Source organism: Pyxicephalus adspersus, chromosome 8 (assembly GCF_032062135.1).
Source record: "Pyxicephalus adspersus chromosome 8, UCB_Pads_2.0, whole genome shotgun sequence".
Classification (NCBI taxonomy): domain Eukaryota; kingdom Metazoa; phylum Chordata; class Amphibia; order Anura; family Pyxicephalidae; genus Pyxicephalus; species Pyxicephalus adspersus.
This window is the reverse complement of record NC_092865.1, coordinates 72,123,643-72,145,179: the sequence shown is the minus strand read 5'-3', so window position 1 is coordinate 72,145,179 and position 21,537 is coordinate 72,123,643. Positions and strand designations below refer to the sequence as shown.

The following is a 21,537-nucleotide window of genomic DNA, read 5'->3' as shown; positions in this document are numbered from 1 at the left end:
TCCCTCCGCTCCTCTTCCGCTGCATCTCTTTGTAGTTCTCTCCATTGGCTTCCATTTCACCTTAGAATCAAATTTAAGCTCCTGTGCTTTGCCTTCAAATCTCTACACAGTTATTGTCCCACTTACATTTCTGACATGGTAAAAAAATACTCCCCCTGCCGCTCTCTCCGCTCCTCCAATGACCTACTAATGACTTCCTCACTCATAACCTCATCACACACACGGATACAAGACTTTTCTAGAGCTCCTCCAACTCTCTGGAATGGTCTTCCTCATCCTATTCGGCTTGCTCCTACTTTCTGCTCATTTAAAAGAGCGCTCAAAACCCATTTTTTCAAACTTGCCTACACGTCTTCTTCTGTATTTTGAAACCATCACTACTTCCCACCACTACATATCTCCCATTCTATTGTGTGTGAAATTCCCCCCACCTACTAGATTGTAAGCTCTTTGGGGCAGGGTCCTCTCCTCCTGTATCACTGTCTGTATTAGTCTGTCATTTGCAATCCCTATTTAATGTACAGCGCTGCGTAATATGTTGGCGCGATATAAATCCTGTAAAATAATAATAATAATACTATGCTCCAAAGTTGGTATTAGGCATGTTTCCTAAAATGCTCCCTTTGGTGTGCACTAAACATATCTACTGTTACTATGGCCAAAATATACTGTTTGTGTTTTATTCACTTATATATTTTAAAGACAAACTGCAGTCTTTGATTTTCTATGTAGACAGCCAATGGAACACCTCCTATTGAGATTTATTATTTTTCTAGTTGTAAAGGTAACTGTAGATATGACAACCTATTTTAGGGATTCTGAGAGGATTACTGTAGCATCAAATTGTCAGATTAATTTCTATGAGGAATGATTATTCATTATTTTAGGTAAATTGGATATCTTTTTAAATTCACAACCTTTTTTCACAAGGCCTTAGTGAGCTGCTCACATGCCAATGGCAAAGAAAACACCAGGCTTTCAATATCTAAGGTTCAAAAAGGACAGTTACCACTACATTCCCTATAGTGGTTTTAAACACTGACAACTAATCTGGAACATCTGATTCTAAATTCATTGATTTAGAGTGATGCTAAAAGTAGAAATGTACTTATTTTTCTCCACATTGCAAATCTGGCTCCATGTCAATTTAATCTGAAAGCACTGTCATGAAGAAGATCTAATGTTTGCCTGTTCAAATATGTTAAAAAAGTAAAACAATTCCTTGAGGCGTACTAACCTTTTCACTCAGTATTTTACATGGCTTTTTTCACACACATTATAATTAGAAACTAGAAAGTGCAGATCCTCTAACTCACAACAATCAGAGTCATTGTAAGTACTTCCATCTCTGGTTTCTTTGAAACACTTATATAGCCATCCACAGTTTTCTACAGTCAGCAAGTATGCAGCAACTCATTAGATGGCATGATATTTTGCTGCTGCTTTCCTTAACGAGGATAAGCTATGGGGAATGAGCAGGAGCAGCCCACACACAGAACAAAGGAATTACCTTTAAAATAATTTAGCAGTTAGACTTTTTGATTTTAAATAAGAAGTTGGTTTTCTAAAACCAAAGATCTTATAACTGTTGAGACATTCATGGAGGGACTTGAACTATTATGAATATGATGGGGTTTTCCTGGAATAAAAACTGAATTATTGGATTAAATATAGGCAATCTTTTTCACCTGCCATAAAAAAATGTGCCATATTGGTATCCTGTTTTTCTTAATAAAAAAATAAATGGTAAATAATGCAGCTTTGTCCCACCAGTCTGTGGACTAAGATATAGCAGCAATTTAATGAGTTCATCCCTGTATGCTCACCTCCTGAAAACAAGTTCTCAGTGTTGTAGTTTTTGTACACTACTGTTATGTTGTACAAAGGTTTATGTAAAGGTTTGTGTCTGACATACAGGCAAATTACTGGTACATACATAAGACTCGTGTACAAATATCATATTTTAATTATTGTAATATACAACTAGATTTAAGGGTTCTGATTATAAATAAAATTAATAAACTTAATAAAGGCTTACGTAGAAAGAGAGTCCAGCCTTCCATATAGCCAACCATTGCGGGCTTCTGGCACCAAAACAGAGATCACATCTCCTTTAGAAAACTGCAACATTGTTCGATTTCCTTTTGTGTTGTGCTCAACAATTGCTTGAACCTTTCTTATAACTGTACTGGCTGCAGCTGCTGCCACAGCTGCTACTGCCACCTCACCAAAGGAGTTTGAACGACTACGATAACTGCCCACAGAACCTGAGATAGAAAAATGACAGAAGAAAAAAGACAGTAATATCTTAATGTCATTATGAATGAATGTTGACTTTAAGGTAGGCACATTCACACAAAATTTTTGGAGGATTTGAAAAAAGCCATATATAGTGTTTTTGACGTGATAATGATAGGGGTGAAACTTGTAGCTTGCCATTGCAGACTCCCTTCTGATATTGCTTCTTGCTTTGCTTTCCCTGGCTTTAATGGTTTGCATAAACCATACCATAGTTACATAGTAGGTCAGGTTGAAAAAAAGACACAAGTCCATGAAATTCAACTACTATGGAAGTAAAATAATCCCAGATATAAAACCCTATAAGACATAGTTGGTCCAGAGGAAGGCAAAAAAACCCTGGTACAATTTCCTTCAACAGGGGAAAAATTCCTTCCTGATTCCATGAGGCAATCGGATGTTCCCTGGATCAACAGTCACTGTTATTTTTACTTTAGAGCCTTAATCCCCAGGTATATTCTGTGCTTCTAGAAAAGCATCCAGTTTTTTCTTAAATCAATCCATGGTAGTTGCTAAAACTACTTCCTGAGGGAGCCGATTCCACATTTTCACAGACCTTACAGTAAAGAATCCCTTCCTTATTCGGGGCTTAAACTTCTTTTCCTCCAGATGCAAAGAGTGCCCTCTTGTTCTTTGTAACGGTCTTAAAGTGAATAGTTGGGAAGAGAGTTCTCTAAATGAACCATTTATATTTATTACTAAATTGATAAAAATGTCCTTACATTCAAATCATCAACACATGCCATGTCCCAATGTAGAAGAACACTTTAATGTAAGCTCCTGGTCTGTATATTTGAACTGATTGAATCAGCATGACATCCAGAAAACTATCATTTGTATTAAAATATAATACAATATTGGCCTACATGTTCCTTTACTATAAATATCTTTTAACATCTACTTGTGCTTTGGGCCTTCAGGGGTTACAAAAGTTTATTATCTCTGGCATTATGCAATGTAGCCAAACTTCTGACAAGTTTCTGTAGTGAGAAAGACTCAACTGAGATCTTGGTGGACCTATTAAATTTAAGAATAACACTGGGGATGTCTGCAAGTGTAATTGTACTGGTCTTTTTAAAGTAGGACAGGCAAAAACAGCAAATTTTTCTGGCTATCTGGTTTTGTTTAGCACCATCTATATAGAAATTTTAATAATTTTTGAATACTGTGCATTAATGGCACAGTTTGGGTCAAGTTTGTACTCACCATTAGATGGTGTACTTTGTAAGCCTGTCTTGGCCAGGTCAGCCAGAGCTCCGACTTCATTCTGTTCTGCACGATTCACCATGGAAAGGACATCTGCCACAGATCTAGGGGTCTTAGAGGTCATATAACAAGAAATTTACCAAACGTCCACAATTTTTTTCTATTTAAAAAACTTTTAGTGTAAATTTCAGCCTGAGATGAGGTATTCACTGTGCAAACATATAACACAAATGCTTAGTTTTGAAACCACACTTTCCCTGCCTTACCAGAAAGTTGAAGGTATTTGTATGATATGTTATGTGCATAATGGGTAAATAGGCAGATTTGCTGATGGTAACCGCACATTCACCCATATGTGTGTTTTATTTCCTAATTGGTAAAAGATGTCTATGAGTACCACAAACTCATATTTGAACAGTAAATGCTGTGTATAGTTGTAGTCTTGTAGCTCATCACAGTTTTATTTCAAATATATGACCATAACCCTTAATATGACAATATTGTTGCATTACCAGGATACAGTATATAGAAGCAAATCAATTCCTGATGGATTATCATATTTTACTTTTTAAATAGTATTAGCAAAACAACTTCTTTAAAAAAGTAAGCACACAATATTGACATTCTCATTAATATTTGTAGGTGTAAGATGTTTAAGCAGAATAACAACTTCTATTGACTGAGTAAATTAAAATTGCAAAGTTTTCAGACAGTTTAGTCATAGCACCTAAATAAGATACCCAAGCTATCTTGAAAGCGCTGTAATAAAATGTATCATTGAACTTTATGGGGTGTATTTAAAAATGTTTTCACACAAAATTCACCCAACATTTACCCAAAATTCACACATACGTCATCTTAAGCACATAAAAGAAAAATGCAGGCTTTAGAACTTTAGAAAATATTGCCAGCTTCTGGCTGGTGCAAGTAATGACACAGGTAAATGAGCTATTTGAGATGGTGATAAAATAATAACTAATGAGATAAATTACATATTAATTTTAAATATAGGTCCTGTATCCCCAGGATCTTTTATAATGACAAAAAACAATCCATCTATATTAACCTTTTAGGTATGTATGTACATTATTTTATGTAGTGTGTGTTTATGGAGGTACTGCTGCAATCAAAAAATAGGGGTGATGGTGAACTTTACTATCTACATAATTACATAGGCTGCCCCCTGCAGTCTGTAAGTTTCCTGTTCTTGACCCAGAGCAGAGTAGGCACAGGTTTTTCATAAAATCATACTTATGTAAGTCATTCCAATATGTGACATATTAATGCTGTATCATTGCTTCCCTTTGATTTCTTTATTATATTTCTTGCAACGCACCTTGTTGGAATGGGTCAAAATCCATAAAGGGACACCAGCCAAATAATCTTATTATTACTGTCCAGAAAGAACATGCTAGGGTTTTTTTCTTAAAAAAGGTATACAATAAGAGAAAATAACAAAAGCATTTTCTTACCATGTTCACTGAATCTCTTGAATTTGGGGCTGAACGAGCAGATGAATAGTTCTGAGCCTGAGCCAATGGTCCTGTCTGTACTCTACTGGCATCAATCTGCTCTTTCCACATGGGTACTCGCACATTTAACAGTCCCTGTCCCTGTATGTGCAGAATAAAATATAGAATATTTAAGTCATGGTAAACTTAACTCAACTTAATGATCTGCTGAAACTTAACCCTTTTCTGAGCCTTATATAAAGTTCAAAGCGTAGGGGTATAACTAGTAGTAGTTAGTCACATTCAACTAGATATGTGTTGGGAGATGCTTACCTAGCCAGCAATCCTGTGTTGTGCGCCATCGCAGTATCCAACATTTATTCTGTCCGGTAATGTCACTTGCAGCAGTAAAAAGAATGAAGAAATAGCAGCAGCTCAACTTGTCTCCTGGGGCTGAGCGGGGGCTTGCCATAGTCGAAGAGTTAGATTGGGGGTCTGGTGTCTGACGAGTGCTGTTGCTGGACAAGGGCCTTACAACTTGTTCTTGTAATTTTGAAGGTGTTTCATAGGCTTCCAAGTTAGGAAGCCTGTGCCAGATTTTGGAAGAATGTACATGTATTTAGATGCAAGATGATGCTTGATGTAATTTTTTTTCTACACAAAGGCCCACTAGAAAAGCTAGTAAGCATAAAGAGAGAAAGAAACCAAAAAAGAGCAATGTTACTGATACCAATAGAGTATGATCGGTTGTATCAAATACAGAGGAAAGGTCTAGAACAGGGGCCAGCATACTCCGGCCTTTAGGCCAGATATGGCCTAGCCAGTAGTTCATTCCGGCCTAATGCCCCCTGGCGGACCTAACCAAATGCCAGCTGGCAAACCCACACCTCCGGAGCCGCGGCCAGGGGCGTTAGGAACTACCGGTGCCAGAGCCGCTGGAGCTTCGGGCCGCCAAAGCTCCAGTGCCTCACCCTTGCAGTTGCTCCCCTATTTACCGCAGCCCGCATTGATACTTCTGCCGCCGCGGTAAATAGGGAAAGCTCCCTGAAGGGAAATCCCTCTCCTCCGCAATGCATATAGAGGAGAGGGATTTCACTTCAGGGGGAGATCCCTGGTGGTGGGTGGAGCCATTAGGGCAGGGAGGCCTAGTGTGCTCCCACCCACCCCATAAATGGCCTAGTTGACTTTGTCAACTAAAGTTGACTTGTGACTTTGCTCTGAGAAAGTCAGTGGCCCCTTTTTTAGGAGCCATTGTAATAGAATTGGCAGGTTTAAAGCCACACTGCAGTGAGTTGAGTAGGAAGTTGGAGTTCAGATAGTTGATTAGTCGTTGTAGAAGTTTGGAGGCAACTGGGAGAATGAAGACTGAATGGAGTTTAGAGAGGGTTTCTTCAGAGTTGGGAGGACAATGTATGTTCGAAGGCTGAGAGGAAGATGTTTGAACAGTTCACTGTGCAGGGGTCAGGGTGGAGGTCAGCATGAAGGAGTGGTCCAAGAGTTTCAAAGGGGACTGAAAAGAATGGAATGGAGGACGGGGATGGTGAGAGACGAGAGGTAGTATAATGTTGACTAACAGGGTTCAAGAACAGGGTCCAGAATCAAAGAGAAGTGAAGATGAGAAAGGACAGAGTAGGAAGGATGTTCAATTGGGGGGGGGGGGGTGGTTATAGGCACAGGGAGTAAAAACAAAAGTCCATGTGAACAGCAGTTGTTGGGAGTATATTAGCAAGGCTTGTATGCCAATTTCCAGGTATGGAGTTTGAATAAATTCACAAAGACAGCATGGGATGCTCAGAGTAATAATGACTAATTGGGTTTTTGAATTCAGAGGTTTGGGAGACAGTTTATGATGTTGCATTTCTGTTCATCATCACCACTATGAGTGATCAACAGGATTTGAACTTGTTGTATTTATTTTAATAAGGTACAATGTACAATGACTGCCTGTATAGTGGATGTTCTTGCTATCTGAATAACAGGTTGCTTGACGGTACTCATATATAGCTATGTTTGTGGGCAGTAAGTAGTGTTGCTACTTTTTCACCAGAGGTCATAGCTGGAAAATCTTTGGATACCTACAGCTGTGCTCTGTGAGCATCACCATCTGTATGCAGTGTTGATAACTTTGACCCAAACAATGTAGACAATGGAAAGTAAGGTACAGGGGCAGTGGAAGTAGGAAAAAAATTGTAGCTGTTGGTACATAAGAGACTAGAATTACTAGAACTAGAATTAGAACTAAAATTGGAATTTTGAATTACATGTAAAGAAACTTCAACAGAAAATGAGGTTGTAATAACCTACCCGACTGTGGTATTGCATGAAGGAGTTGCATAGCTGAAGGTGCTTCTCTGCCAGAAATCGATACCTTCGCTTCTCTTCCAGCTCTGCTGCTCTCTGGCTCTCTCTGACAAAGGACAACATGTCTGAATGCAGCATGTTTACTTTCTCCTGGAAATCCATGAAATATGGTTTAAACATTAGGGCAAATAGATAAAAGAAAGAAGTAAAAAATAGCAGTCGTAGAAGTAGAGTGAAACATGACATACCTATAAATAAACAAATATGTTTACAGTACGCATTGGAAGACTGAAAAGTAGGCAACCTTCTTGCCTAATCAGAAACAGAGTTTAAGAATCAGATTTTATGATGCAGGCAGGGGTCACATCATTATTATTATTATTATTATTATTATTATTAAACAGGATTTATATAGCGCCAACATATTACGCAGCGCTGTACATCATATGCTTAAGCCGCATAGACGTGCAATTATAGTCGTTGGAAAGGATTTTTCACAATGATTTCCAACGAATAAAGACTGCGCGATGCATGAACGAGTCCTGTACATACAGCACCGTTCTGCTCTATGCAAAGACGGAGCGGCACCCTGCTGCGCGTTCTTCCCCTTCCCTTGCATTAGGATCGTTCATCATCCATCACCCTTGGATCCGCCAGGACGGTTGTTCAGATGATGGACGACAGGCGCTGTGCACACACCAGATTTTTGTCCAATATCGTCCCTGAGCTGATTATCGGGCGAGAACCATTGGACGTGTGTACATAGCTTTAGCTGTAGAGGTTCTCAGAGTGGAAAAATTCAGTCTGACTGATTCTGATGTGAACAGTTGAATATTCCAAATATTCAGAGTTGGGTAATAGATTTTAAAATACTTTAATTTGGTGAAAAATCCCTAGGAATGGTTTCTTTAGGCAATTTTAGGAATCCTGGACAGCAAAGGAGCAGTCTAAATCTTTTTTTCTGTTCCATTGACTTCTACTTGTGCTGAGTAAAAAAGAAGAATTTTAACACCACAATGCGAAATTGCCCATGTATAACTTGAACCAATTGTTATAATTTCACTATATTAACATTTACAAATTATTTTTCCCATTGTTGCCAATCAGATTTGGCTGTTTTGTCATATTGTCACTTTTTTAGGAAAATTCACCAGGACTGATTTATTTAGGCAATTTTAGAAATCTTAAACAGTATGGGAGAAGTGTAAATTATTTTTTCCAATTGTTTCACCTCACTGGTAGTACTAAAGTGGTTGTTGTGGTGTAATTATTCCAAGGATCCACTGATGGTTGTTCTCCTTTCTCCAGTCTTAATTTAAACTAGCACAATTACTTTGAGTCAACACCTATACACAAACTGACATGGTTGCCTTTATGTAACTGAAAATTAATGTTGTAATTTTACTTGGTGAACATCTAAACTATAGGCAACTGATAAATATTATTAGCAACAAGAGGAAAAAAATACCAATGTGTAACATGAAATAATCACTGTGATTTCATTTTAACTGTTTTCAGGAAAATGTCACCTCGCCGAGCACCTATTTCATTAATTTTTAAACTCCTCTTTGTCCCTGATTAGCAGTGGCAGAAAATGGTGCCTTGGCTGGCTCTGCCAGTAAAGTCCACACAATGCAGCATGCATTGATGTTGCACTGCTCCTGAATTTAGAGTTGCCACTCATGTAGCAGTGGGAATGTATACCAGAATTGTAATTTCCAACTGTAAAACCTTGCCATTCAGCACCAGGTCTGCTCCTGCCCACAGCTTTCTGCATTGACAGCACTGCCCCTGTTGCTACCCCCCCCCCACTGTGAGCTGCAGTGTGGATCTTACTCACTGTGAGCTGGAGTGAGAGGTGGATCTTATGAGGACCAAATGTAGGTGGATTAGGAGTCAATATAGGTAAAGTATTTTGTTTTTACTTTGTCAATTACAATGCATTTGATCATTGTTAACCCTGTGTTATTGGAGCCTTTAGTTTACCACCAGAACCCAACACAACAAGAATAACACAGCATTTAATGTAGCCAAAACTATGAGGACATACATAATAAACTGCCACAATTATTATCGTAAAAGTACAAAGACCAAAAACAATCAACAGACATGATTCTTCATTCAGAATGTTGTAATTTCATTTTTTGTTTCTTTTACAAATTTTACACACTTACTGTGTTGCTGAATAAAGAACTAGCAATATGAAGCTTTGAGCTACTTTTTGTTGCTATTTTAATAATGAATTCAATTTATACGACTTGTATATCTGAGTCCCAAAATGCAAAAAAAAAAAAAAAAAAAAAAAAAAGAAGATTTTTTTGGTAAGTTAAAGGGCTTTTTAGAGTTTATTTCGAAGAATTATAAAAGTTTTTCATTCTGCCCCTTACCTTCATAGTTTGTAAATTGCGATCCCTTTGTCTTTCCATCCTCCAAGCTTCAGACATGCACTTATCAAGAGTGGCTGCTCTCTGGCGGTACTCCATTTCATATCTATTTTGGCTGTCCTATCGAGAAGCCAAAAGACGTAAAGAAATGTGCAAATGGTTTAAAAACTCACTATTAACTATGTATAGAATTTTTTTGTCCAGTAAAAAGTCCAAATATACCCCTTCAGGATACATAGGTTTTGGACAGATACTTAATGTTAATTCACTCTAAGATATGTATGATTACCTTACAGAACCCTCTGTGAATACTTTTCTTTAATGACAAAATTTGCCCTACAAAGTGCCTAGAAATATTTGCCCAAAAAAAAAAAACCCACAGAGCTTTTTGCCTTTTTATTGTTTGGGCTACTAAAAACTCAGTTTATGTGCGGGTCACACTACTGTTACACACTTTTCATGGAGACCCAGCACCATGTTCTGGTGGCCAACAATAATCCACAAAATACAATCCTTAATTCTATATATAGGTCCTACCTATCACACATTGCCCATACACCACTCACGAATGTGTATATACCTGAAGTGGGCAATATTTTTAATTTGTGAGAATAAAAGGGTGGATTATTCTTTTAGGGTTTTGTAGATTACTGCTCTTCAATTGCTATACTGTATATTTAACAAGTATTTTTTTTTTGAAGATAAACTCGAACCCCACACATCAATTATAATGCCACATCCCATATTAGCTAATAGAACACGATTCTGGCCAACAACTGGAACTTATAAGGCAACCAATCAATGCAGTATATAAAACCATTATTTATTATACAAATCCTAAAAAACTTCACAAAAAAGTATGTAATTGTTACAAATGTTACAAATAATGTAGTTTGTTATACAAATACCACTTCATCAGGAACATAACACATGGGATATTTTTTTTTTCAAATAATTTATATAAAAGTTGCAAACTTTTATTTGAATGGGTCTTAATTTAGTAATTTTTTTATTAAAATTTTCTGTATTGTTTGGTGGCAACTTAGATAATTACTATTGGCTGCACTTTGGGATTTTTTATAGGATACATTTGTGGTGATATTATTTTATTATGCTGTGGATACTAAATGATATGGTACTTAAGATTAATGTGTCCGATATTAGGCATTATTTGGGTAATAAAGGTGATTTATTAGATTTGATCAGTAAATGATTTGTGAATTAATCACAAGTTGTATTAAAGTTATTTATTAAATGAAGGTTGTAGATCCACGTATGAAGTTGTACCTAATTAAGCCCAAGGCCTCCGGCCATTCTGTCAGCTGTTCTGTTGTACCCCTAAACCATCTAGATTGAAAAAACTCTGCTTGTTCACTCATTGTGGGTGTTAAATGCATTGTCTAAGTATGTGTTATTATATTTTTAAAACATTTTTGCTAAATATATTGCATTTTAAGGACTACAGTAGTCCCCCTCTATATCGCGGTTCATAGATCACGGTCCTGGTATATCACGGATTCTGGGAAAACGCTGTGGAAAGCGGGTGTGTGGGGATGCTGAGAGGAGGAACAAGTCCGGCCAATTGGAATGCCCAATTCATTTGAATTTAATAAGTGGTGTATTCCAATTGACTGCATGAGTGGCCGGCAGCCAATCACATGCAGTTGGGGAAAGGGAAGCAGAATTTTCCAGCATCCCAGTTCTACGCGTATCCCGGAAGTACTGTACCGAATGTTTCCGTTTTGTGCGCTATTATGTCTCTCACACACTCTGCACCTTCTAAGGCTTCTGGCAAGAAACCTAAGCGCCAGAGGACATATCTGATGATCAATGACATTACGTCGCTAGACATGTTTCAAAAAGGAAAAAGTTATGGTCCCATTTGTCACCATTACGGACTTAATGCATCTACCAAACGCTACATCAAGAGGGATAAAGAAGTAACATAGCAGTCAGTTACATTCAAAATGCAAAACAGGACAGTGACTGCACGCAAAGTATATTGTGAGCATGAAATCAGCACTGGCTCTTTGGATTACTGATTGCAGGAAGAAGCCCATTAGATTTAGAGCCAGCAAAGGCTGGTTTGATAGATTTCAAACAAGATTACAGCTCAAGAGTATACCGCTGCATGGGGAAGTAGCATCAGCAGATGTAGAAGCAGCCAAAAAGTACCCTGAGGCATTGAAGGCAATCATAGGGTATCAGCCAGAACAAGTCTTCAACATGGATGAGACTGGATTGTTCTGGAGGAAGATGCCATCCAGGACTTTTATAATGAAGGAGGAAGCCCGATGCCCCGAATTTAAAGGATCAAGTGACCTTGATAATGTGTGGCAATGCTCCTCATGTGGCAATGGGTTCCTCATGAAGCCAGCAAAGATTTATACATCTGAAAACCCTAGGGCCCTTAAAAGTAAAAAAAAAAAAAAACCTGCTGCTAGTCCACTGAATGCACAACTCTCAAGCCTGGATCACGAAAGCCCCTGAATCTGAATTGGTTCCACCAATGTTTCATCACTCAAGCCAAAATTTACCTCAGCAAAAAAGAGCTGCTTTTCAAAGTTTTCCTTATGATGGACAATGCTAGTGGCCACCCACTAGATGTATCCTATGAGGGAGTACAAATTGAGTTCATGCCAGCAAACATAATATCCCTCATTCAACATTTTGATCAAGGCATCATTCGCCCCTTCAAAGCACTTTATATCTGAAACTCTATGCAACACCTCTTCGAGGTCATGGATTCCCACAATAATTTTTATTTTACGGAGTCTTGGCATAAATTTACCATCTAAATGTGTCTTCAAGTGATACTAAAGGTTCTACAGGAAATTTAACCCGAAACTTTAAACACATGTTGGGAGAAGCTGTGGTCAGAATGCGTCCATAATTACAAAGGCTTGTCTTCAGAAGAAATTCAGCATTCGGTTAAGTCAAAGATTAGGAGGGGAAGGATTCAATGACATGATGGAAGACGACCTGAAAAAGCCATCGATGCCCACTCTGACCCACTGACAGATGAGGATTTGGCAGAGCTTACAAAATCTGCAAGCGAGGAAGAAAAGGAACAAGGTGATCCATTGTAGGAGGCCAACAACGAAGGCCTCTTGCTAGAAAAACTTGCAGCGATAGCAAAAGCTGCCAAAGAACTGCAGAGGAGGACTGAAGCTTTGGGTCCCTCTATGGTTCGGTTGTTGCAGTTCAAGAACACAATTGATGTTGCAATGCAATGATATAAAACCCTCTTTATCACTATGAAGAAACAATGAAAGCAAACCCACTAGAAGACATGCATCATCTGAGGCACCTGATGAAGAGGTGCCTTTTGAAGAGCTGTAAATGCTCATCGTCCTCACTCAAGTCACGTATCCTAACGGGTAAGTACTGATTTTATTACAGTACTTTACTGTATTTACAAATAATGTAAAACATACAATATTAAACAAAAAGCATTTGGGGGTGGCGTAAGTATGTCATGGATTTTCATTTATTCATAAACGGAGGTCTACTGTATATGAATATATCATGTTATAGGTCCCATGCGTTATGTTCCTGATGAAGCAGTATTACGTGAAACACATTGAACAAACTAAATTATTTGTAACATAGAGACTACAATTATATGTTATTTTTTGTGAAATGTTTTAAAATTGCTACAGGTAGTTCCCGGGCTTCATACGAGATAGGGACTGTAGGTTTGTTCTGAAGTTGAATTTGTATGTAAGTTGGAACAGGTAAATTATTTTAATTCATGTAATTAGGATAGATGTTTGCCTCAACATACTATTAGGCAGTGTGGTGTCAGTTACTGTATAAAATCCTCACTGGGAGTTAATCACAAACAAAGCAAAAAAAATCTTTATGGAGCCTAGATATTCATTAATTTCTGGAAGCAAGCTGTAATTTGATATGCAAAAAGAAACAACTGCAGAGTTTGTCTTGGTCATTAAAGAGTTACAAGAGGCTACAGAAAGAGCTCACCCCCCTAAGATCACTTACAACCTCAGCTGTGTTTAGCAAAAGATTTCTTTTGCAAGTCATGCAAACCACCCCCTCCCCCATCCAGCCTCCATCCTGCTCAGGAGTGAGCAGGGAAGCCCTGTTCTTATCTAGGAGGCGTCCGGTTGTGGGATGTCCTTAACCCAGGGACTACCTTTATAAAAAATATTGGTTTTATATACTGTATTGTTTACTTATGAATGAATAATTCGCCTTAAAAGTCCCAGTTGTTGGCAAAAATCGTTTTCAAGTATTTTTTTTTACTTACCTTGTACCTTTTTACAAGGTGCAAGTACTAAAAGATGAGGACAAACTAAACAAAATGTATAGTACCTAAATAGTAGGTGCTAATACAGGAAACTTACAAGAATAAACTGCATATCCAATTTTGTATTCTTATCCATTTGTTGCACAATGTCTCCATGTAATGTTTGGAACTGAAAAAAAAACATGGAAACGTTATCTTTAATCAAAAAGCATCAACATTTATACTTATCAGGTACCTGTAAACTAGGCACTAAACACAGGATGCATAAGTGCTATATAAAAGCATTAACTGATACTTTTTTGGGAATTACATTTTATTTATGGCCATTGGAATCTTTTTATAAAACAGATAAAGCAATATTTTAGGTTTGTAGATAATCTGTTATTTATTTTTGAAGGTGATATGAATATTGACACAGATTTGAATGACAATGATGGGAATTTAAAATCACAGGTCATATGCATAAATCATTTCCTTTTTGAATGTATCTCTAATCAAATATGCTGTTCAATATTAGGTTTTTTTAGGAAGGAGACTACAGGTAATACCGTGCTATATGCAAAGTCTTCTTAGACTTAGAAATTGCACAGATATTGGAGAGTTTGAAGAGTATGCAAAAGGATTATGATGCAGATTTAAAGATTGGGGGTACCCAGGTGGATAATAACTAGAGCATACAGAAGAACCCCTAACAAAACCAGGGAAGAGTGGATCCACGGTAAGAAAGAAAGAAAAACAATGAAAAATGATAGCAATGGGAATCCAGTTTTATTTACTACATAGTATAGGCTAATTTTGGAAGATTAGGAACATAAAAATCTGCCCATTTTTGATGAGTGATCCAGACTATTTATATGTGGTCTAAAAAAGTAAAAGTGGTAGCAAAGAGAGCTTGCACCAAGAGCAATAATCTTCCACCCAGTTTAATGATAAAACTGAAATCTTATGCCTGACTTTAAAGCAGGGGTCGGCAAACTCCAGCCTTTAGGCCAGATACGGCCTAGCCCGTAGTTTATTCGCACCCTGGCCAATCCGGCCTAACGCTAGAGCCTCGGGTTGCCGGCCGGATCTGCCAGGGGGCAATAGAAACTACCGGAGTCGCCCAAGCTCTGGTGCCGCCTCCTTGCTGTGGCTCCCCTGTTTACCATGGCGGGCCTGATACTTCTGCCACCGCGGTAAATAGGGAATGCTCCCTATTAAGGTAAACCCCTCTTCTCCACAATGAATACGGAGGAGAGGGATATCACTTCAGGGGCTAGCCTATATGACTCAGAGTCTGGCCTAGTGTGCTCCCACCCACCCCTGAAATGGCCTAGTGGTTGGCTGACCCCTGCTTTAAAGGAACATTTCAATTATGTAGCTATGATAGAGTAAAAGAAATATGTTCTACTTTATACAAGCAGATTGGAAAAATAAGCAATACATAAAAAAGTGTCACTAAACCTGTACTACAAAGTCCTCTAATGACACTTTGACATAATTACATGCAAAGCCTGTGAGTTCCATTATGAATAAAATACCTTTAGAAGGTTCAAAGACAGAACAGACGAGCATTTGCATGGTATTAAAAATAAAAAAAATTGCGCTTTTAGTTCGAGCATCTAATGGGATAGGAGTGTGACTGTAGGCTCCCCTGCCCGTTTTTTTTTCAGGTCACAGCATATATCATTGGTCAGTTAAACATTTCCAGATGCCGAAAAATCAGAATATGCTGAAGATGGATCGATTCCCGACGGATTCTACACTAAAAAGTTCTGGGCAGACTCCACCACAAGAGAGACAACCTGCAGTTAGGATGGGTTGAGGGGGTGAGGGGTGCACCTCCATCTTGTGAGTACACCAGTGAGTCTCCCTTACAATTGGTGCCTCCTACATCTCGATTATACTACTCTGACGAAGAAGATAGGACTTCATCTTAAACATCTCTCAGATTATGTCCTCTGCCATGGAACAACATTTACAATGGCTTCAATCAGATATCTCAGTATGTACTCAGAAAGTAGGGAAAGCAGAGCCACGGAATTGAGAGGCTAAAATCATCTTTCAGGCCATCTAGCGGGATGGCCTGAATCAGTGAATACTACAGTTCTTTAGCATTAATGTACTATTGTGGTACCTCAAGCTTTGGGACTAACCCCCCCCCCCCCGTAAGGTGGAGAGCACATAAAATTAGACCTCCTCATAAGGATATTAGCAGTGGGAGGTATGATATTGGGGATAACATTAATTACTGATCTCCCATTAAATGTAAAGGTCTTAAATCTCTTTGATTGAAAATTGTCACTGCTAAAAGACATGGGTAATACATTTCCCCTTATCAGATGTTTCTTTATCTGACAACCAGCATCCTTCCAGACCTTCTAGTTTACAACACTCATTGTAAAAGTTGGAGTTTTGTGTCTCCAGGTGTCATAAAACTCAGATAATGCTAGTAGAGTGGCCTCTAATTGAGCTTTTTTCTGAATCCCATTAATTAATAATTCTTATATTTCAAATATACCATTCTGTATAAAGTAGTAGTTGGCTGATTTGTAGCTGGATCCAAATGGTGAGCAATTTGAGCCCGACTAGTCTCCTAGACCTCAGGATAGCCTGGAAACCATATTTAGCCTGTTCTGGCGAACCATAACTCCCAGACATGCCAAGTTTGGTCTCTGTGAACTCCTTATTTTGTGCTGATTAACCTCCTGGCTGGTTCATTTCTGTCCAGAATTATGTCTAAAAGCAGTACATTTTCTTTCATGAAAATTTATTTTACATTGTAGGCCTGTAATTCTTAAACATAACTCACTGAAATATGTTTAAACAAGGGTCTAGTAGACATCCTGATTATATTAAAGTTTGAAAAACAAAATCATGTCAAAATAGTAAATTAAATTTAATAATAAACTTAAAACAAGGGTGCATAAATAAATCAAAAATACTGAAACCTGTAATATAATTGTACAGTAGCAGACCAAGCAATATTTATCTAACATCACATCACAAAATGGCAGTAGAACTTGGCCAGTCAGCCATTCCGGGTTCACCACTATAATAGCACACCGTCCGACTCGACCTGTATCCAATTGTGGTGTTTGGTATTTCAAACATATGGCCTCACAAACCTTCCAAATAAACTCAGGGTGAGGTACAGGCTGTCATTCTGTTGTTTGAAGAGAATATATACATTTCACAAACATTGTTCCACAAGAGGTGTAAAGATTTTTTACGAGATCTTTATATTAATCTTTATATCAAGTATAGTTGCTTTCTAACGGCCGGATAGAAACTCATCGCCTGGTCGGCTCTGTCAACACCTCCCATGGTCCTATTGTGGTCCAAGACAACTTGTGGTTTCAGGATCTCTTTCCCACCTCTTGTTCTTGTCATAGCAGTGGCGGTGTTATGCACGGTGCTCAAAAGGCAGACATCCTTCTTGTCATACCATCGCAATGCCATCATTTTGCCTTTCTGCCAGGAAACTATTTTATTTTACACTGTTGCTATAGTTCACTTATTGTTCTTTGATTAGTCTTTATTTTTCTGTATTTGTTTATGCTCTGTGTTTTTGTATGTTTTTACTTAATAAACACTATAAAAAGTGTAAGCTGAATCTCTGAATGCTCTAATTAGAAATAGTGTAACTTGCTAACCCAAAAACGCTACTATAACATTGTGATTGCTGAGACATCCCTGTCTGGAGTGGTAGAGGGTGACACAGACAGTATTAAAGAAGCGGAATCATAACTGCAGTTGTCAAGGGTAATGGTGCATGCTTCCGTCTAAGCACATGGTGGCAGTCTACCTGTGATGGTGTGTTTGGCAGGGGGTAACAGAATGGTTAACCTTGCCCTGTGACGGCCATACTCGGCCTGCTGGTGCATGGATTGTTTCTGAGCGTGCTGGAAAATCTATGCACAGGTTGTGGGCTGAGAGGGCGTTTGTCACAGAAGGTCCCACTCAGTTATTGTGCAATATCTGGATTTTGCTGATCGTTTTCATATATTGCAAGCTTATAGAGCGCAATGGTACTCTATAACGGCTGGCCATAAATTGTTGTTATGCGCAGACTATTCCGTGAAATTCACGCATTTGCGAAAATCATTTAATCCAGTTTGTCAGAAATTAGTTCAAATGCTTTTTTTACCTGACGGTTTGGTTTCATGATTTACTTCTCCACAACATGCATTAACGCACGTGGCAGACCTTGGGTCATTAGATTTCCTCTTTGGAACAAAACCTTCATCCCCAGAGGTTGCCGGGGTATTTTCTTCTTCTTCTGTCAAGATGAGAAGCTATTTGTGTTTTCTTTTTTTTCTTTTTTCTCGTTATGACAGTTGATTATACCATTACTGGTATAGAATTAATGGATTTCAGGGAAATTTGTTGGAAAACTTGTACGAGGGGGATGATGCCAATGTTTTAGGATATTTGATTGTGACATTATTATGCTACTCACTAGGGATTTTTCTTAGTAGGCGGTGCGATACTATTTATCTTTTTAGGAAAAAAGGAAGCATTTTTCAAGATTTGTTTTTGTGGATTGTTAGTGCATATGTGTTTTCATGTTGTATTTGTTTGGGTTTTTTTTTGTTTTGTATTTATGTTGTGTAGTACTCACCTATGTTGTTTTCTAATTAAATTTAATAGAATGGAGAAATATGAAGTATTTTTGGGTAAAAGTATATTTCACTATTGGGTTCAACAGAATTTTATATGGATGGGTCAGTATTTTTTTTAATGATGGGAGTTTAAAAAGGGAGCTGATTCCAAATTTTCACAGACCTTACAGTCAAGAATCCCTTCCTTATCTGGAGCTTAAACTTATTTTCCTCCTCCCTCTTGTTCTTTGTAATGATCTCAAAGTAAATAATGGGGAAGAGAGTTCTCTATATGGACCATTTATATATTTATACAGGGTGATCATATCCCCCCTTATATGTCTCTTCTCAAGGGAGAATAGATTCAGTTCAGCTAATCTCTCCCAATAGCTGAGCTCCTCCATTCCTTTTATTAGTTTAGTTGCCCTTCTCTGCACTCTCTCCAATTCCACAATGTCATTTTTGTGAACTGGTGCCCAAAACTGGACGGCATATTCCAGATGTGGTCTGACCAATGCTTTGTACAGGGGCAGGATTATGTCTCCATCTCTGCAGTCTATTCCTCTTTTATTACAAGAAAGTACTTTACTAGCTTTAGATATTGCAGCTTGGCATTGCATGCTGTTATTAAGTCTATGATCCACCATAACCCCCAGATCCTTTTCCATTTCTGACTCTCCCAAATGTATTCCCCCTAGACAGTATGAAGCATGCATATTGTTAGCTCCCATGTACATAACTTTACATTTGTCTATATTATATGTCATTTGCCTATAAACTAAAGTGATCAGAGACCTATCTGCTCCAAAAACGCAGCCTCTTATGCTCTCATGCTCACCTCTCATGCTCCAAAAACGCAGAGCCTTCCAACCGCTACTTCATTTGCTAATGTGGAACAACAGTAAATATCACTTGGACCATCTATTTAAATTATGCTTAAAAGTTTAAGCCTTTTCTACTTTTGCTAAAGGTGAATCACTACCTAACGTGTTTATCTCTACTGATCCCTCACATCAGCATCCAGTAGATGGCGCTGCAGCTCCACTATCTCTTTTCTGGACTCGAGCATCCCTGAAGCTGGAAAACTCCTGCAATTCTTCAGACCTTGTTGGGACAGTTTTCTTTTGTCTCCAACACTTCCTTGCAGGTAAGATGTCCTTGCTCAACCGTGGATCCAAGTTTTTATCTTTTATAGTGATTTAATTTTGAATGCTGCATTTAATTTTATTGTTATTGATAAAATTATTGTGAAGCTTCAGTTATTGAAGAGGATGCTTTCTCAGAAATAGTTGCAATGGCCTCCGTGAAGTTTAACTGTGTTTCCTACTGGACACTGGGCTCCCTTTTTGATTAGATTTTCTGATCTCTTGGTTTCATTTTTTGTCTCAGATATGTGTTATTTTATCTCTATATCTTTAGATTTTTTTTTTCCTCCCTATGGGACCCTCTATTTTCCCCAACCCCCTGGTTCTTCTGATGGAAGTTCCTTGGCCTCTATTGGGCTGGTACATCTTAACTATACTTGATAAGCTATCTGAATGCAGTTGAGCACATGGCTACAGTTTTTGATGTTTCTTAAACCCCAAACAATACCTTTTCTAATGTACAATGCACAAGGCCTTTAATCTCCAGTAAAGAGAGTTAAAGCCTTCCAGTACATCATTTTTATTTGAGAGAAGATGCATTAGCTCTACAGGATACGCATTTTTCTCGCACCTCATATCCCAGATATCTGCACAGGCACTTCCCACTGGTTTTCTTGGCTAATACACAGAAAAAAAGAGAGGGGTAGCTTTATGCTTTTCCTTGAACGTATTATTTATGTTCCAGATGGAATATAAAGACCAGGATGGCCATTACATGTTAGTGGTACGTAATTTAGGGGAGTTCCTGGTCACTATCCTCACCTATTATGCACCTACATTGGGTCAATGGAACTTTTTAAAACTATGTTAGATAAGTTATCGCCCACATAGAAGGCTCCCTGATTCTAATGGGGGACTCCAACTGGCTATAGACCAGATACTTAACAAAACATTTGTGCCAACTTACACATACCCTCCAAAGGTTAAAAAAATGTCATCCCTATTGTATAAATATGACTTGATGCAAGGAAGGAACATAATCCATCTACCAGGGAATACACCTATTACCCTTCAGCCCAAAAGTATTATTCGAGAATAGATCACAGGTTCAATAAATTACCTTGCATTACCCATCTAACTGCAGCTTGCATTTTAGAAACACCCATGGTCAGGTCTTGTCCCGGTAGTGTTCCAACTCTCTACAAATCTATAAATAAGGAACCATCACCCTTAAAAGAGACTCAGTGAACAAGTGGTGTTACAACTTGCACATGCATCAGAACCAAAGTAACCAAATACTTCTGATTTAATGATCCTGATGAAACTTCCCCAACAATTTATTGGGATTCACATAACACAAATATAAGAGGACACATAATTTCCCTGGCCACCAACCTCAAAAAAACAAACATTACAACTGATTAGTCAGAAGCAACAGGTCCTAATTGCTTTGCAATGACAACAAAAAACAGCATCCAAATCTAGATTTATTGCCTCAAATTAAATCCCTCAGGATGGAGTTGAATCTTTGTTTAACCTCCAGGGCTTAAAAATCACTGAGATGGTTTAAACATAAATTTTTTACTTGGGGAGATAAACCAGAGACTTTTTAGCAAACAAATTACACCCTTCAAAGCCGGGCCTATGCCCTCTCAAAAATTAAACTGAGTGACAGAAGTCTCTCCAAGAACCTTAGTACTAAATACCTTTCACAGCTTTTACCATAAATTGTATTTGACCCCCCACATACATCCAAAGTGAAGTTCTTTTCTAGAATCCTTTAGTTATGGGGTTTTAGGATCATGGTAAGGATCATGGTAAAGCGTTAGTCAAAAAATTTAGTGGTAATTCTGAGGACTATTAAAAACCTGAAGGGAAGTAGCACCCTGGCCTGGATGGCTTGTCTAATGCATACTATAAAACGTTTGGAGAAGAATTTGCTCCTCACTTAGCTCAATA

General features: G+C 38.1%; 1 protein-coding gene and 1 long non-coding RNA gene across 4 annotated transcripts in view; one reads left to right on the top strand and one right to left on the bottom strand.

The window, feature by feature from the left end:
- Positions 1-21,537, bottom strand: part of BAIAP2L2 (BAR/IMD domain containing adaptor protein 2 like 2) — a 62,354-nt gene that overhangs the window by 11,065 nt on the left and 29,752 nt on the right. For both annotated transcript variants that reach the window (XM_072421136.1, XM_072421137.1), the window contains 6 exons: positions 14,008-14,079; positions 9,644-9,760; positions 7,260-7,406; positions 4,977-5,117; positions 3,505-3,616; positions 2,039-2,267 (listed from right to left, as the gene is read on the bottom strand). In XM_072421136.1, coding sequence (XP_072277237.1) covers positions 2,039-2,267; positions 3,505-3,616; positions 4,977-5,117; positions 7,260-7,406; positions 9,644-9,760; positions 14,008-14,079 — 818 coding nt within the window. The remainder of the gene's footprint in view (positions 1-2,038; positions 2,268-3,504; positions 3,617-4,976; positions 5,118-7,259; positions 7,407-9,643; positions 9,761-14,007; positions 14,080-21,537) is intronic.
- Positions 1-21,537, top strand: part of LOC140337402 (uncharacterized) — a 59,085-nt gene that overhangs the window by 19,096 nt on the left and 18,452 nt on the right. For both annotated transcript variants that reach the window (XR_011922032.1, XR_011922033.1), the window contains exon 2: positions 19,511-19,640. This is a non-coding gene — a long non-coding RNA (uncharacterized lncRNA). The remainder of the gene's footprint in view (positions 1-19,510; positions 19,641-21,537) is intronic.